The 14,266-nt window shown below is 33.9% G+C and overlaps 1 protein-coding gene across 1 annotated transcript; it reads right to left on the reverse strand.

Annotated features, from left to right (window-relative positions):
- Nucleotides 1-10,019: 10,019 nt before the first annotated feature.
- Nucleotides 10,020-12,029, reverse strand: LOC131160585 (glucuronoxylan 4-O-methyltransferase 1). The gene has a single exon (XM_058116401.1). The coding sequence runs from the start codon at nt 11,415-11,417 to the stop codon at nt 10,395-10,397; it is 1,023 nt and encodes a 340-aa protein (XP_057972384.1). The 5' UTR covers nt 11,418-12,029; the 3' UTR covers nt 10,020-10,394.
- Between the last annotated feature and the right edge of the window lie 2,237 nt (nt 12,030-14,266).

Here is a 14,266-nt window from a genome sequence, read left to right on the forward strand (position 1 = left end):
AAATAACTCATACAATGAATCTTGCTCATCTTATGAATCTAATAATGAGAGTATGCCATCTTATATGCCATCTAATGAAGAATTACAAAATGAATTATTCAAAATTCATAAGATTCTAGTTAGAGTAACAAAATGATATATTTCATTGAAAAATAAGAATGAAGTTGTTATGAAGGAATTAGAATCTAAAAATCTTGTTGAAAATGAAAAAAGATTTGAAAATCAAGAGATTAGAAAGTAATAATGAAAAGATGATGAAGGAATTAGAAGATATAAGATCCCTAACTTCCATTAATAATGAAAAAAATCAATATATTTCTGAACTAGAGAATAAAATCAGTAAGATATCTCAAGACAAAGAAAAACTACAAGAATCGCTAATGAAGTAGTATTATCTGGTAGGTACAAAATTAATTAGCAATATTCATAATATTTGAGCATCTGCATCTCTATCCTTTTTATAGTAAAGAAAACAGCATCTGCTAACAAAATGATGTCCCTGGTAGTTTTTACAGCTACTGTTGTAAGGGCCCATGCCTCATAAAGACGTGAGGAAATTAACAATACTAAAATGAATATACATGTCCTATAAAAAAACATAACTGTGTTTTATATGCATTGCTCTCTGCTGGAAAGCTGTATGCCAATGATGGAAAATGTCACCTTTGGATTGGTAATTTAAGCAAAAAAAATTTACCGGTTATGGCCTAAATGAGTTGCAACTTGGCCTAATCATCATATTTAAGATCAACCACACTCTCAAAAATGATCACCTGCATTTCTAGATTCCTCTTCTTGCATCTTTTATTTGACAATGTTATGAGATATGCATGAACAACCAGTTCTTTCTGAGAGTTGAAGAGGAGGATAAAGATGTAGGGCATAAGTGATACCAACCATCAAAGCAGTCATTATGACAAAACCTTAAAATCTGTCTTTTCGCATTGTCCACATATTATTGTCTAGTGATACTGTGTTTCTATTTGGGTTTGGTGTACAGAGTAAAATCCACAAGAGTTTGCTAAAATAAGCTGTACAGAATAATCTCCCTCTCTCATTATCATACATTAGTCTATCAGAGTGTCCACATGGGACACTTCTTCTGAAAACCAACAAACATGTCAGTGTTACATAACTAACAAACATCACATCTATGCATATGATTATCTATGTGAATTGTATCAAACAAGCATTATATGTTGCCCCATGCAAATGCCTATTATTATGGCCTATTAGAGATTGATCTTATGTCAGTGGAGTCCCAAATCAAAAGATTCCTCAATTCCAACCACCTCATATTGGCCATAAAAACAGATTTTCACCATGAATTCCATCTAGGGCTGTATCCCTCTGTTAAAATCACAGACCATCATGCCCTTCCTCACCAACTCCACCTACATTATTTTTTGCAGCCTCTTATCCTTTCAGCACTCCCTATCCCAATAATGTTTCTTTCTTTATCTTAGTGTTGATATTATAGATATCCAAGAGTGAGATTTTAGCTGGTAATGGTAGTGCCATTTTTTTGTAGTTCAAGATTTTTGATAAAGATTTGGAAGGTAGCAATGGGCCACTATAAGATCTAAGAAGGGACAAAAATGGTGGGGTTCATTGCACTTTGCATCATTTGAGGCTTCACTATGCTCGGTTTGATTATGAGTGGCACTTAACAAGATGAGGGTGGGTAAAATTTCCTATAAGGATCTAGATTGCATGCCACCTATTCTAGGTAACAACAGAGAGCAAGATATTGACTGGTCAATATTGTCTGGTCAAGTCACATGTAAACCAATTCAGCTCACTTTTGAAGGTGGCAGGGTTACAGATCATGGTGGGACTCAACCTTCTGCAGTCATAACACTAGGAAATGTTGATCACACCAAAACATTTGTAGACCATCCTAACAGTTGGCCTGATGATGCTTTATACTTCTCAAGAATAAAAGCTAAATGATAAAGAGATCCACGATAGAGACCATACACTTGACAATAACCAAAGAATTGGAAGCTATACTCACCATGACAGGATTACCTTTTCTCCAGCCTTAAGTACTAGTTTATGCTGTTTGGAATAGAAAATTTCCAGAAGTAGATCCTCTCTAGATTTTGGTATTGGCAACTTAACAATTTTGTAGCCCGAAGTTTAGCAAAGAAGGGGTTCCTTCGAAATTTGAACCATGTAATTTTTTTCCTGATGTGCAAATAAAAAATGTTTTTTAATATGTCTACTCTATTATCTTCCATTTAATTAATGAGGAATCAGAAAATATCCCATCAAAGTATGTGGACTAAAAACCATGGGCAAAATTACTATCTCAATTGGTTAAGGTATAACCTTGGACTTCAGCAAATCCTACAACCAAAAAAAATTCATTGTTTTAGCAATAGATTTATATTTGTCTCATTGGCATGGCAGTGAAAACATACTTACATGAATTTAACAGGTAGATGAATTCCCTAGGAACTTAACATCTGACACGGGAAAAAATTCTGCTGAGGCAAGTATTAGCTGATTTCATTATTGCTAGATACCTAAATTTTGCGACACCTAGGCATATGAGAACACCTTTTTAAGGAACTCTAGCAAACGAACAAAGAAGAAAATGACATCAAGGAGGAATGCCAATATTTGGAAAGAACCTAACCCTGAGTGATTCAAGGCTCAAAACTCACTCCAAAGGCATGTATGGTATCTTTGGTTTGACTTCCCCAAAGAACCTGAACAATTATAGCCCATTGACACTTAAAATTTCACCATATCATCAAAAGAAGAAGAAAAAAAAAAGCGACTAAGATTCATTACAATTTACAAAAGTCTATATCAATAACTCAAATGCACTGAGGGAAAAAAAGGACTAGGAGCCATTGCATTTTACAAGGGCCCCATTCACTAGTTCAAATGTAATGTACACAGAATGAGCTCATTATTGGTTCTATCTATATAATTTTAATTATTGTTTGATGCTTGTAAAACATTTGAGAATCTTTTGAAAAGATAGCACTCAGTCTGGAGGCTAACTCTAAAACAGCACCATTAATTCCAGTAAATCTCAAATTTGTAATGATGACATGACAGGAATTTAACTATAACCAGGAGTTGGTGAAGAAGCCCTGTAGAACTTCCTTGTTAAAAGATGGCTATGCTAGTTACTGAGTCTATGCTTGGTATGAAAGAAAAGTGAAGGATATAAAAGGTTTCCAATGCAATGGTTGAAAGACACAAACCTCCTTTTGTCTTCCTAGTTATGCATGCCAATTCTTGGGTTGAAACATTTTCCATACTCCCACCTTTCCATCCTTCCTCCCAAGCTCCCAGTGGTCAGCTTGTTCATCCAAAGTGAGTGTTATGTTGTTGGGACCAGAGGAGTCCATGGGTGGACTTGATACACATGTGTGAACACCAACTTGACCCAAAAACTTAAGCCCATTGGGCCTTGGGTCTAACCATATATATAAACACCCATCATCTACTCAAATTTTTCAATATGGGACAAGCTCACAAGTGAAATTCTCAACAATCTCCCTCTCACTTTTGAGTTCCAATTGCTCCCCCTTGAACGGAAACCGTCTTCCTTATGGGAGTAAGCCCAATTCCCCAACAGTTGCTCAAGTGAGTCTTACCACTGGCGTCATACGTGCCTCATATTACATTCCACATACTTCTGAACTAATCCTACATCCCACGTCTTGATCTTATTCGGATTCATCCCCAGACTAGATAATCCTTATTGGCCTCGGTCACACACTTGGTCCTCCAATTGTTAGCACGTCAGGAGAATTAATTTCACCTCGTGGAATTCTCAACATATGTAATTACATATGATCGGTATTCATGCCATTTTCTAAACCCCACACTAGGTCAGCCATCAAACAATTTACAAACAAGTAATACAGGTTGATCTGACCCTTCATAGGCTAGCCTAACACTAATTAAAGACCTGTTTAGTACGTGAGAATGGAATGGAATAGAATGGCATTGGCCTTTATATTTTTACATTTTCGCATTTAATTCTTTTCTTCATGTCATTCTACTCACATTCTATTCTATTCCAGCATACCAAACATAAGGTATGGACGAGCTCTAAGGAGAGTCCTAACGTGACGAAATGCATTCAATCCCTCATAAGATCAAACTCGGGTCTGAATTTAAGTCGACACCTATAACAGGAATTGCAGCCCTCTCGAGTTCCCCGAATCAAACTAAACTCGGGCCGCCATAACCCAAAAAGGGAAAAAAAGGCAATATTGGTTGATTTTGGTTTGATTTAGATTCCAATATAGCCCAATTAGCAAATCATCATTACCACCAACCGTTGCCGACCAAACAAAATCACAAGATTTACATCATGATTTCCGTCAAAGCACAACAAAACAAGTGAAGAAAAACGGATTCTTGTTGAAACATCAATTCCCTTTTCGTTATTAATGTAATTATTATTAATACTACGATCATTGCTACCAAAATAAATCATTTGAAGCTAGCACTGCCGCAAAATTAATCATTTGAAGGGTTTCAAAGTGAACATCCGCGTAACGTCAACACAATGTCCAGAACGACGATTAGACAGAGGATTGTAGATTCGTGTTGAGGGTTTGATTGATCCATCAATAATCCAATGCTTCAGTAATCAAGTTATGCAGATTCAACGTCGGGTTCTTTTCTTCAATTTTCAATTCATCAAACTAATAATGGCACAGAGAGAGAGAGAGAGAGAGAGAGCTCACGGGGAAGCGCGTGGGATGCAGCCGCTCTGAACCTGCGATGGTAATCAGAAAAGGTGGCGACGGGAAAAAGGTGCTTTTGCTGCGAGAAGGGAAAAAGAAGAGGAAGAGTCTTTTAAGCGACAAAAGTCAAAAACAACGCTGAAAGCTGCCTTAGCATTGTGAGATAAAAGGTGGAAGAAATAAATTAAATCAATAGTTCTTTAATTAAGTTAATTTTACTTTTTATTTGTTATTTTTGATAATTCAAAAACTCCAACCATCATCGCTCCACTTTGGACACTACGGGACAACACCAAACCTGATGGTGAATGCCGCCCACCTATTTACGCACATCTAGTAATTCACCGACTAAACTTTTAAGGGGAAATCGAACTCGTGATCATGAGATCACCAAAGTTACAAGTGGTCCTTGTCCTGTTAATATTAATTAAGTTAAATTTTGACTTTTCCTATTACTATTACCCACTCCAAATTTAAACCATAGTGTCAATTTTCTCTTACTTCTCAATTAAAATTTTTAGCTTTCCACCTTTAATCTTATCTTTTAAATATTAAAAATATGATAAAAGACACTGATATCTCCTGAAATTTAGTAAAAAAATACCGACTTTTCTTGAAATTTCAAAAATTACAAAGATCTTCATGGAAGGTTCACGCATTTTGCAAACTTCTTTTGAGATTTGTTAATTTTGCAAAAAATAAACTTTTTAAGGGGTATAAATGTCCCAAAAAAAATGTTAAGGCCATGGTAGATCTGCCTCACTTGTAAAGGTTCTTGTTTTTTTTTTTTTCACCGAATCTTAAACAAGGTTAATGTTTTTTTATCTTAAAAATAAAATAATTAACTTTAAAAATTTTCAAATAACATGAGTTGAATTTATCTATAAGGCAAAAATTAGCATATATAAAAATGTTAATCTATGAAAGGCAATTCATGCATGTATTACATGTGTGTGACTCTTTATACATGAATGAGTTGTTTATCAAATTAATAAATTATAGTATATGTTCATTTGTTCTGTCTTAAGCATGAAAACTAAATAATATTTTGACATTTTATAAATCAAAATCACGAGAGAAAAATTATATTGTTTCTCTAAAAATTAAATTTTGCAACGAAATAAAATTTTATCTTGCCTATATGAAAATTTCAAATTTTACTTTTATGACTTAAATGCGTTTTATAAAAACTATTAAATGGTTACAAAATCTTTATGAAAATAACAAATATATTTAATACAAAAGTTAAATAAGTATACAGAACATTTCAACATCTTTGTCCCGTTCTCAACTAAATTTTATTTAAAACGAAAAAATACAAGTATTAAATATAGGGGCGCAAAGGATTTAAGGAGCAATATTATATGCACAACCCACAGTTATAGCTATTGTGTTTAATCAAATATATATTATAATATTTTAATATACAATATCTTAAAATATGTTCATGATTGAAGGCACAAGCATTATCATGCATTTAGATTTTTTTTTTTATATTATAAACTCCTAATTATATTTAGAGTCGAAAAGGTCAAAAGGAATATAAAAAAATATAAGAAATTATTTTTTGTTACAAAAAAAAAAACTAAATATGCAATAAATTGATAAATAAATTAACAATATTTTTAAATATCTCTCTCTCTCTCTCTCTCTCTCGCATATTTTACATTTTTACTCTTTCACAAAGGATCCGAGTGGAGCCCTAACATCTATTGCCATGACAAGATGAGAGTGACCAAAAGCCCAGCCCAACCTGGCCACCGGGCCCTTTGCCGACAACACCCCAGAAGCGCACGTGAGTTGCACTTCTCCTTTTTCCCGCTGCTACTCTCTCTCTTTCTCTCTGCGATGAACACGGGGGAGCAAGCTGTCGCCTCTCCGGAGCTCGGGCGTCCGCACTCGCGATTTGTTTCTTCTGGAACCCTAAAAAGCGTTCCCCTCGCGTAGTTTCATCAACAAATGGCCTAATTGCGGAGAAGACGCCGTCTCAGAGCCCTTTCGATCCCGTCAAACGCTAACGGTCAGTCTTAGTAGAGTTAGTACGAACTTAAATCTGCTCAATTACCAGATCAGGCTGAACAATTTTTATATGTTTATTTATGCAGGTGCATTTTAATACTAAAAATATATAATGATTGGTGAATGTATTTTGGTAAAAGGAAATGTATTATTCCTGTGGATTAGTGAGTGTACTAGGATTTCAGACATCACCGTGTAAAGAAAGGGGAAATGTATACTAAATTTAATTCTCTGGTTCATGAATTTCATTGAATCATAAATGTTAAACATTGCTAGTTTATTTTAATATTTTAATTTTGTTAAAATCTATGTATCATCTTGGAAAGAGCATGTGCCTTGAGTTAGATATCTATTTAAGAGAGTCTTTGGAAAAGGCACTTATCTTGGAGCTAGAAATTTATTTAATTGAGTACTTAGAAAATGATGTATTTCATAAATTCATAATATTAAGTGAACCTTTATTTAGGTGTATATATATATATATATATATATATATATATATATATATCCTATCATCGAATCTAGAGAGTTTGACAATCAAAGACAGGTGTTCTTTTATGAAACTTTGAACTCTTTTGTTTGTGTAGAATTGAAAGTCTATACAATTTAAATCGGATTGTTGTATCCTAAGGAGGCAAGTCAAGAGGAGTTTTGCTGCATTGGTTTGAGCCAAAACTGCAGAAGACTTGAATTTCCTTAGAGATGGCAAGATATTCGTGCCTTAACTTAATTGTGAATCATCTTTGTATTTGATTTGTGTTTAAGTATTGTTATTCGTACTAAATTCCTAACAAACATTGAATTCTTTTTTGAACATAGATTCCTCACTAAGAACATGCTAGTAGAATAATACTCGAGGTCTCTAAATTTAAGGCATATTTCTCTTTTAAAATATGTCTCATTTCGGACCATGGTAATAGGTGGTTGTCCAATTTTATCCATTTCAACTTTTTTCCAATATTGCTTTGCTAAACCAAGAAGTTTTGATTTAGATAAGTAGATGCTTTGGAGGTCACACAATGCAAACCAATTAAAATAATTATCCATGTCATCCAACCAATTTATGAAAAATTGAGGACTTGAACAGCCATCAAAATAAAAAATACATCGAAGTTTTATTAGTAGTTGACAATTTTTGAATAGGTATGAACTAGATATCTCGAATTGATCATTTTTTTTTTTTCAAATGGAAGGGCAAATAAGGATCCATGCAAATTTAAACAAATAACTTTAAACCAATTTCTTTGGAGCCCAAGTATTGTAAGTACGTGCAACATTACCAATAGATTCTCATGCATTCTTATGCTGACTTTTTAATCTAAAGAGATTCTTCATATATTTTTCCTTCAATTTCCCCCAAATGCTCCCTAAAAAAACGCCACTAATAAACCTGTTTTTTTAATTGATTTTAATTGACTTAGAGAAAGTATATGATAAGGTACTTAGGGAAGTTCTATAGTGGGTTTTAGAAAAAAAAAAGGCATATATAGTCAGTATATTGATGTCATTAAGGTTATGTACAATGGAGTAGTGATTTGTATTAGGACTACAAGTAGAGAGGGTAGGGAATTTCCAATCACAATAGGTGTATATCAAATGGACCCTTGTCTTTTTGTTCTAGTGATGGATGAACTTACTAGGAGTATAAAAAATGAGGTTCCTTGGTGTATATTTGTTTGCATATGATATTGTTTGATTGATGAAACTAGGGGTAGAGTAGAATTTATATTAGAATTATGGAGAGAAGTTTTAGAATCTGGACATTTTAGGATAAGTAGAAATAAGCAAAATATATGAAATGTAATTTCAGTCATACTAGAAGAATATTAGAGAAGAGGTTAAACTTGTTAGTTAAGAAATCAGTAACACTAGTAGATTTCGATACCTTGGATCTAGCATGCAAGTTGAAGCAGAAATTGAAGAAGATGTAATGCATAGAGTTAAAGAAGGTTGTATAAAATGAAAAAGTGTTTTGTGTGATCGTAGAATACCTTTGAAATTAAAATTGAAGTTTTATAGGATATTATAAGACCAACTATGCTATATGAACCAAAATGTTGAGCGACTAAGAAATGTTAGCAATTTTGGCAGGTCAGTGATGGAACAGCAGTTACAGACTGCAAGAAGGAAGACTGTGGGACTGAATCAAATGTTGCTTTGATACCAGAAGAAGAAGAAGACAGGCCTATCAACATAGAACAAAATTAAAGATGGGGCAGTAAATAGAAACAAAGAGAAACAGAAAGAAAAGAAGGGAACAAGGAGAGAGGTACTATGTACCTCTTATGTGGCTCACCACGTTCTTGTACACATACCATGAACCAAAACACACTGCATTCCAGGTAACTATGGAGGGCACCCATGCATGTGTAATTTGTTTTTGTTCTGCTAGAGCTTGCACTTCCCAAGCTATCTTTTGTTCACACATGAAGTATGCATTGTTTTTTTGGTTTTGGAAAGTTTACAACACCTAATTCTTCTGGATGGTGGCAATTTTTTTTTTCATTGCAATATTAATTTGAGTAAAAAATGTTGGGCAGGGATTGAGTTGTCCTATAGAACCCTAATGCACTTCAGTATCTAATATTTGGTCCTCAAGAGCAAAAACACCATACCTTTCTTTTGCTTGTTTGTTTAATAAATGAGCAGTATCTTGGTGTGAGTTGATATGATTAATTGAAAACTTGTTGCTTCTTGAAAAATAATAATATCGTTTCTAGTTAAACTTCTACAGCTGTTTATTTTATTAATGGAGTACACCAGGCTTTTCTTTTTAATCCTTGCCGTGAAGAGATGCATTTGAATTGTCATGTTGAGACTAGCAATAAAGCCATTTAACCTGGAGACTGATGGTGCGTTTTGAACTTGTATATTCTTCTAATTTTTTCCCTGGATTCATGACCAGCAAGCTAGCATAAGCAATAGTGTACAGATAGCCCAGTGGAAACAGAATAGCTCTTGCTTTAGATTTGTAAGGCTAGCCAGCCGACTTTAATTGGAGATCTGATATAGCCAAAAAATTTACTAGATAAGGAACTTGCAATATAGCAGAATTCTCGGTCATTGGGCGGAGGAATGCTATCAACTGAAAAATAATAATATTGTACTTGCTATGCTCAGAGAATTCTGCTTAAGCTTTTTTTTTTAACTATTTCAGCCATGAGTGAATAGAGAGATGCACACCTGTTGGCTGCTGCTCAGAATGATGTGGTAAATGTTTTGTCGGAATATGGCATGCAATGAATGAACTACCAGCAAATCAGGAGAGTGAGATGCTATAAAAACTTTGGTAATACTTTATTTTTCTTATTTTAATTTCTGTATCCTTGCTGGATCTTCATTTGCTTTTAATATTATACAACTATATGAGGTCCTGCCCTATGCATGTCTTGATTTTCTAATAGTAACAGATCTGATTATGGTCTGGAATTTGTCAAAAACACTCCATGTTTCAATATTTACTATAATGTATTGGCACACCTGCAGATTAGTGCTTTTGAAGTCTCTACTTCCTGATAGATGGCAGTGACCAAAATTTTGCATCGATCTTGGCTCCTCATTTGAGCTGTTCATGCTGTGTTATCTTGCTGCATATTTGTTGATGCAGATACTTGCAGCAATATTTACAATAGTAAACACTGGTCATTGATTTTATGAGCTTGCTGTGTCGTTCACCTTGAGAAACGAAAGTTTTGTTCTCTCCTGGCAGAATCTTGTAGAATTTGATTGACCCTCTATTTTGAAATTCCAGAGTTTCCCTTTTGAAGAAACTAGGTTCTCCTCACACAGAAACTCCCAAGAGAACCACTTCTCAATTGTCCGATCTACATCATGTACTACCACATGGGTCATATTCCCAGATCTTGCTATGACACTAGCCGTGTAGATTGCAGCCATCCTGCCTGGTGCCTCCGGTCGATCTCCGCTTGGTCCATCCACCACCACCAGATCCCACTTGACCTCATATACTTCCCTGGGGAGCTTTGTCAATGCCAATTGGCAACTTGAGTATTCTTTGAGCGGCTCCGAACGAAGCACACAAGCTGGGTTTTTCCTTGCTTTCTTCAGCAGCCTGTAAGCTTTTCCGGCAGGTATGCGATGCTCAACATTGTAAATTCTAGTGCTGTTCGAATTTGTTCTGATTGTCTGAAACCTTTCAGGGTTGTCCTCCAGGAATACTGTGAGGCCACCTGCATTGATTGATGAGAAGGCTAGGTACTGGGGATGAAGCCCAAAAACCAGGAGGTTGCAGGGAGCTTTAGAAGATACAATGTTGGATAGAAACTCAAATTCTTTTCCACTGAGGGCTGGAGCCGTCACTGATGCATTATCTTGATTTGTCAAGGTGCTCCATGCTTGTGTTTGAGCCTTCCAATGTGTCAGAGTAGGAGATGCTCTTGTGAGGAGCAGAGTAGGAGGCCGAGCAGAGAGCGGAGGGGTGGTAGAAGGCGACGAAGTTTTTATGGTAATTCTTAGAAGTCTAAGAACAGAGATGCTTGCCAGGATCAGAACAAGAACAGGAATGAGCCTCTTCCTGGTGAGTTTAATCTTCGCACCTGCTTGGCAACACCTGTAGATGAAGCATAGATCGGGTTTCAACTTGAGTGAGGATGGAAGAAAGGGCTGTGCTGGAGAACTCGTAGGCAGGTGGTAATGAGATGCATCCGGGGGCATTTTCTCTCTGTTTCTTCAGCACCACCACAGCCACCGTCCTGTCTCCCACAAGGTGATGGGTGGGGTTTTTGATCACATGGGGTGCTCTTCTGATGGCGCGGCTTCTCTGCAGGTTCTTGAGTGAGGGAGAAGGAATGGTTTTGCTTTCTGTTGAAGTGTTACTTTTCTTTTACTCGCACCTAATTTGTGGTGATTGGTGCTGCATTAAGTAATCAAGCTGCCTACGTGTATCCATTTAGAAAACAATGCTGCTGATGGTTTGGTGCTCCGATGTTTTTGTGAGATGCTGAATTTGGTGCATATGAGTGAAGGTGAAGTAGGCTAATGGGTATTGGCCTATTGGGTAGTTGGCCAGCAACTGTCAATCAATTTTGCCTCTGTTGTTAATTTGACAAGAAGAGCATTTGGTTAATGATTCTGAAAGTCGTTTATTTCAATTTTCAATTCGTCCTCACTAAGGTTGGTGGGTCTCCTGGAAAGTGTAGTTATTAAGTCGTATTTTTTTTGTTTGAATTTTGAAAGTCTAGGCCCATGAATGTGAACTAGTGGGTGGTATTCCTCCTACAAATATTAATCCTGCATTTGTTTGGGAAATGGAATCAAAATTGAAGAATGAAATTGTATTTTTGCATTTGGTTTATGAAATTAAAGGCGGAATCATATTCCGATCGAAATTTATCTTGATTGCATGGAATAAAATTTATTTTATATTAAAATATATTATTAAAAATAACAACAAATAGCAATAATATTAGTATTATTACGATTATAATAAAAATAATAATTACTAATAATAATTGCAATAACAATTATATTTTTTTTATTAATAGTGACAATAAGAACAATAAAAAATAATTATTACACTGTGAAACACTATTATATATATGTTTTAAAGTAATAATAATCAAACAAAAACAACAAAAAATAATAATTACAATATCAATAATGTTTATTACTATAAAAATATTAATAACAAAGAACAATAATAAAAATAAATGGAAAAAAAATAATTTGAAGGACAATATTTATAAAATAATAATAACAACAATAAAAGAATGATAACAACACTAATAATAATCACTATAATAAAATAAAATAAAAATTAAAAATCAAATAATTAAGTGTTAGGGGTATAAAAAATGACTCATTTTTCATTCTATTATAGCACTCATTGGAAAATATCAAATGTTGGAAAGAAATCGAAACTGTGATTCTTATAGTCATTCTATGTTACTAATCACATGCAATAATATCATTATTACTTTGATTCCATTCCGCTCTTGATTTTTTTCCTATTCAATTTATTTTTGCATACCAAATGGGGGATAAATATTTGTTTGGATCAAGATTTTTGTCTAAGGAAAGGAAAAGAAAAGAAAAAAAAAAAAAAAAATTCAATTTCCATTGCATTATCTCTATATCAAATATTATTAATTTTTTAATATGACTTAAATTTAAGAAAAATCAAATTTAATTCTAGGGAAACTCAAATTTTTTTTTCATTGATTTAGTAATTTTTTTTTATTTTCATTTGTCTTCATGACCAAACATGAAAAAGTAGAGTCATTAATATTTTTATTTCCTTTTCTTAATATTTTTAAAGTTCCAAATGAGATTTAGGGGGTGTTCAATTGAGAAAACTACTTTCAATTTTTCATTTTTTACTTTTTAAAAAATTAGAAAAATGTTGCTTTGTTTTTTGAAAAATAATTAGAATTATTTTTAAATTTTAATACAAAATTTGTAAAATTAAAAATTAAGGTAGTTTTCCTATTATTTTTAGAAAAAAAAAATATTATTTTTCAGATTTCATCAAGGGAAGAGCATACATGACAATATTACCTCATGAGCTTCTCCATAGTTATCATCTGGGGCCTAAGGCTTCAAAAGCGGATCCCCAAAGGTTTGTGCTTCTATTGATTGTAACTTCATAATTAAGCCTTTTCAAAGCATTGGCATCCCTTTCATCTTTGTAAATTAAATCAAGAAGTGTATTTACACACATTATTAAGGGTGTAATAACTATTTGGAACGTATTTTTTTCAAGCCACGAAGGTGCGAGACAAGTAGACCTACTTATCCTTGCAATGCAAGTTAGAGCCAAAATTCTTCAAGGACAATCATTAATGTTTATGTTTGAAGCATGAATTTCAAATTTTGAATTTGGATTTGGATTTGGATTTGAATTTAAATGGATTTAAATAAATTTTAATATAATTTTACATTACATCTTATCCAAATCCAATATAAATCCAAATCCAATGCCTCTAAAAGCATAGGGTAAAGGTAAACTAAGATATTGAAGCAAATGCAAATATCTTAGAATCACAAATTCAAGTTTTCTTGATGAGCCCTTTATTATGGCTCACAGTGGTCGCGATTATGTCAAAACCATCAAATGTGCTTATGATCTTTTCCATTCCATTTCATGCTTGCAATGCATCCTTGCCAAATCTAAGCTCTTTTATTTCTGCATGACTAACCCAAACAAATCCCATACCTCACATACTCTAGGTAGTCCTATTGGTTTTCTACCTATTAGGTATTTGGCCTTGCTTCTAATTATAAAGAACTGAGGTAAGTAAAGAGAATGACAATATGCTTATAGACAAAATTACTGAAAAGACGTACAATTGGACTTGTAAGCATTTTTTTTTTTTTTTTCTCTTAATTCTAGTAGATTGCAACTGACAAAGTTTATTCTACTAAGTATGCATGGCTATTAGTTCTCTTCTTCCTTTCTCCCAAAATTATCATTTCAAACATGGAAAGAAGATTAACATCTTTTCTTTGGAATAGAACCAGTGGAATTACACATGATGCAAAAATGGATAGAATAAAGTTTGCAA

The sequence above is a fragment of the Malania oleifera genome, chromosome 7, assembly GCF_029873635.1.
Source record: "Malania oleifera isolate guangnan ecotype guangnan chromosome 7, ASM2987363v1, whole genome shotgun sequence".
Lineage (NCBI taxonomy): Eukaryota > Viridiplantae > Streptophyta > Magnoliopsida > Santalales > Ximeniaceae > Malania > Malania oleifera.

Coding starts and splice junctions, on each gene's coding strand:
- LOC131160585 (XM_058116401.1), bottom strand. CDS start 11,417: ATGCCCCCGGATGCATCTCATTACCACCTGCCTACGAGTTCTCCAGCA.